Consider the following 4798-nt stretch of genomic DNA (forward strand, 5'->3'; position numbering starts at 1 on the left):
AGACATACATAATGCTAGGGCCTTTAGATGTCTGCACTTTGTGATCTGATTAACCAAATCAGACCATTCTTGTTTAGAATAACATAGGTTTAGGGCAGGCAATTGACAACCTTATGTGAGGGTAAAAGGATGGTTTAGTCTGGAACTCAGTTAGAGCATTTTCTGAACTGTCTCTCCAAATTGTAATTTGTATTACTCTGTTCTTTCTTGTTTTCTGTTCAATAAGCTTTCTAATCTTTTTCACGTTAGCCAGACTCCTTGTCATTGACAGATTTTTTTCCACATAAACTGGATACTCTTAAATCAGGAAGTTTTTTCGCCTAATCTCTGTTGTTACCAACGGGGAAATGGGGAGTCTGTATATGTATTCTGAACATCAATTAAACATTGTGAACTTCCTCGGGACTACTACACGGAAACAGAATAATTCATACAACAAGGCTGATTACCTTGTACTTCCTTGGAATTAAGGCGATATTACTTTCTTTTCATTTTCTTTCTCTTTCATTTGTTTTTAGCTTTCATACACAATTTACAATTTTTTTTGGGTGTGTGATGATTTGATATCTATTCATAATTTTTGTTTATTATTTTAAGCACTTTGAGCTGGATTTGTAGAAAATGTGTGAAAGCTCATTTCAACATCACCTTTTGGGATGTGGTGGAACACTGATACCTAAAACATAAATACGTGTGATGCCATCATGTCAACATAGGCCAAATCTCAGAGAAAAGTTTCCAACATCTTGTTGAATCTGCCACAAAAAAATTAAAGCAGTTCTGAAGTCTAAATGGGGTCCAACCAACAAGTTGTAACCAATGGAGTGTTTAAAACATTAACTGGTAATAATGAGACATATGACGCAAAGATTAAAAAAAAAAAAAGTTTTAAATTGGGCTCAAGTTGAAGTTGGCGGTGTGGTGTGTGCTGAAGTCTGAAGAGAGTTCATTCCTACATTAATATGCAAAAATGAAAAAACATGTCTGTTTTTTGTCCTAAAATACAGCGGATTCATTGTTTTGATAAAATCTCATATGAACACAGAAAGTTAAAACAAAAGCGGATGCCCTGCGGCTGTTCACTATCCAGGAAAACACGTCAACTGTAAAACTCCAACATTGCGTCAAGGTGGGCGTCTGCTGTCGTTCAGTATCCTCACGGAATGGTCTACCTATGGATGATGCGCATGCGTAACGGGGAACACTCGTAAACGCGTGAAACAACACGTAAACATTCAGTTGCACCATGCAGGGGTTTTTTTTCCCCCACAGTCACAGCTTTGACATCTGCCTGAGCAAGACGCAGCCACAGCTGGGCGCAGCGACTTCACTTCCGTGGGGACATTTCTCGCGTCTCAGATCTTGGGAGACAGTCATCATGGAGGAAACAGTACGATAAGTCTTTTCTATTAATATTATTATTATTTATAAGCAAGCAGGTTTGCCTCTGTATCGTCTTACAACGTTAGACAGTAACGTTATCAATTAGTGAATAACAGAAAACTTTAGTTCACGCTTATGATGAATATAAATGCGCTTATAAATTGCACAATTTTATGGATTATATGTGCAGATGATCGATTATAATTGACATTTTACAAATTTATGCTTGACTTGAATATTCCCCCCTGCCTGTGCTACATTAGACTATGCGAGAGAGATATTTAACTTAAGTTTCACTAAACAAGTTCAACCTATATTGAAACAAACTGATGGCATCATACAAAACAATATTAGATGATTAGCCTCTGAAAGAGCCCCTTAAACACTGTAGAATAGGTCACTTTTGATTTTTTTTTTTTTTTTTTTTTTTTTTAGGAATCCTTATTAGCTTACAGTAAACTGTAAAACAACTTTTTTTTTTGTCTCAAAGTCACTTTCTAATCTATTTGCTAGGTAATCTGTCACTGTGTAGAAAATGTTTTTGTACCTAAAAATACAAACGATAGGTGTGAGTGCTGTGTGGTATAATTCAAGAAACAACCATATTTTCTAGAGAATTGTTAACTTGTTTAAATTTTTACTCAAGAGACAAAAACAAAATTTGTCTACCGTCTTTACTGCATTTAGAAAATATAAACAAACCTCAAATTCAAAGCCACTCTTAAAACAATGGTGAATGTCATAAAGAAAGTCTATGTAATGTACAGGTGTAGGTGTTCTGCATAGGTATCAGCAGATTAATTGATAACAGGTGAAGGTGTCAGTGTTGGGGTATTAAAGGAACATTCATAAACAGCTTTATCTTTACAGGCAGTATGGCTCATCATTTTGTGTCAACCCTCTTCAATGAACTATCAGCAATTTGCAAAATGTTTCTTTTTCTCAAGATTGCAAAGAACTTTGGAACGTTCTAAAAAACCTATTTTTATTCTACGCAGTCCGTCACAGCTAACAATAACCTCAAACTGTTATGCAACGAGGAAGCTGTGCTTCAGCTCTGCTAAAGTGTTTGTGCATGATCTCATCATAGATCAATAGAACAAAAGTGAAGATATTTATTTCTACTAGTCTTTACTTTTTTCTGTTCAACAAAGCCAAATTAGAAGTACAACTGAATGCATTTAATCACCTGTGTTTATTTATTTTTTTAATCAACTTTCTAACTTTTTTTCCCATCCAGCCCATTATCTATGCTGGTTATTCCAGCAGAGGGGGGGGGGGGGGGGGGGGGATTGGAAGATTAGTATTCATAGCATGACAACCTGCTTATATCTACCATCGCTGCACTGGTGAATCTTGTAATTTAAGAGAGATATGTGCTAGTTCATATATTTTAACATGGTTATTTTTACTGCAGCATGACAGTGCTCCCAGCAGTATTTCACAGGTTACAGCTGTAAGGCTTCATAGAAGCATAAAAGCATCACCAAGGATTTCATTGTGTTTTAAGGAGTGACTGTGATGATCAGGTTTGAAAATGCCCCACTTTTCATTTCCAGGGTTTGTTACCGTGAGAGATTCATTGATACTTTTAAAATATAATTAATGTGGTGAGTGAAGAAAATAAAAGTACTTTTTTTTTAGTGTGGTTTAAAATACAAGTTTTAATTGTGTTTGGATTTATACAAAATATCCCCAACTTCTCTGGATATGGAGTTTATTTTCCAGCGGGAGGACTTTTTAAAATGTCTGCATAACACAAAAAACCTCAAGTGTGTTGGTGTGTTTGAGTGTCATACTGATCATGAATTTTGTCTCCCACAGGCAAAAATGCAGGAAACTTCTGCATCAACTGTTGCTGGATCAACTGTTGCTGTTGACCTAAGACCCAGCAACTCAACCTTCCTTGACTCAGAGTTTCGTTATGTGTTATTCCCAGTTGCCTATAGTATCATTTTCATTCTGGGCTTTTTTGCAAACATCTACATACTATTTGCCCTGCGGTGCCTCCGTCAAACAAATGCTATGGGAGAAATCCGCATTTACATGACTAACCTGACCATCGCTGACCTCCTTTTTGTCTGTGCCCTCCCATTTTGGATTGGTTATTACAGTCGTCGGGGAAACTGGGTCTATGGAGAGTTCATGTGCCAGCTGACTGGCTCCTTGTTTTTCATCAACACCTATACATCTGTCCTCTTCCTTGGAGCCATCAGCCTTAATCGATACTGGGCAGTCACAAAGCCACTGGATGCAGCCTCCTCAGATCACAAGTGTCGTGGGATCATCGTGTGCATTGCTATCTGGTTCTCCACGGTGTCTGCAAACATTCCACACTGGACAACAAATGCAACCCACACTGACTCAAACAACCTAACTCGATGTTTTGAGGGCTACCAGGGTGAAGACGATGATGACAAGAGGAAAGTGGCCTTCCTTCATTTCTTTATAATTGGATTTTTTTTTGTTGTGTTTTTGTTTGTGTTGGTCTGCAACTTGCTTATTGCTCGAGCTTTACTTATTCAAAAAGCTCCTCAGTCACAACTACGAACAGAGACAATCACGTCCAAAAAGTCCAGAACCACGTCGTCCTCATGTAGAAGGTCCAGAGGAGTGAAACGAAGGGCTCTGCAGATGCTCTTTGCAGTGGTGGGAGTATTTGTTCTGTGTTTCCTGCCACATCATATTGTTCAAGGCCCCTGGACGCTGTCAGTGCTGGAAATCAGAAATGGCTTGGGCCATGTGGGCTGGAGCCAAGACATTAGGCAAGCATTTAATGATGCACATCAGATCACCTTGGTTCTTATGGGTCTCAATTGCATTTTGGATCCTGTGGTTTATTACTTTTCCACAAGGAAGTTTAGGAAATTCATTGTGGCTCACATTAAAAAGTTCACTAAGGGGGACGGATGCTCCTCTACAGTGGCCACATGTGTTTCTATAAAAAGCAGATTTCAGGGCCAGAAACTGCAGAGCTTTCACCAACAGTCCAACCAGGAATAAGTAAATGTTATGCAATATATGCGTATATTTCAAAAGCGAAAATTTTACTTTTGTGCTGTGTCAAGCCACCTTTCAAGATTATGTGCTGCTTTGTTGATGAGCAGTACAGAGTTGGAGGTAGCAGAGATTAAAATGCTAAGTTTCTCTTTTGGAGTGACAAGGATGGATAGAATCAAGACTAAATACAGTAGAGGAAGAACAAGAATTAGATGTTTTGAAGATAAAGCCAGGGAGGCCTTTAGATAAAGATGGTTTTAAGATGTACAGTAATTGTATGTTGTGGTTGGAGCAATTAAGCAGGAGGTGAGGAAGACAGGAAGACGTTTATGGATGTAGAGTAGGAGGACATTGAATTTGTTGGTGTAATGAAAGCAGAAGATATTGAAGGAGGGAGTAGTTGGAAGGAGACGAT

General features: G+C 38.1%; 1 protein-coding gene across 1 annotated transcript; it reads left to right on the forward strand.

The window, feature by feature from the left end:
* Positions 1-1290: 1290 nt before the first annotated feature.
* ptafr (platelet-activating factor receptor) lies at positions 1291-4386 on the forward strand (the record flags this gene model as incomplete). The annotated part of the gene is made up of 2 exons (XM_079261613.1): positions 1291-1390; positions 3208-4386. The coding sequence occupies exons 1-2, from the start codon at positions 1379-1381 to the stop codon at positions 4384-4386; spliced, it is 1191 nt and encodes a 396-aa protein (XP_079117739.1). The 5' UTR covers positions 1291-1378.
* Between the last annotated feature and the right edge of the window lie 412 nt (positions 4387-4798).

Source organism: Telmatherina bonti (genome assembly GCF_933228915.1).
Source record: "Telmatherina bonti genome assembly, chromosome: 22".
Taxonomy (NCBI): Eukaryota; Metazoa; Chordata; class Actinopteri; order Atheriniformes; family Telmatherinidae; genus Telmatherina; species Telmatherina bonti.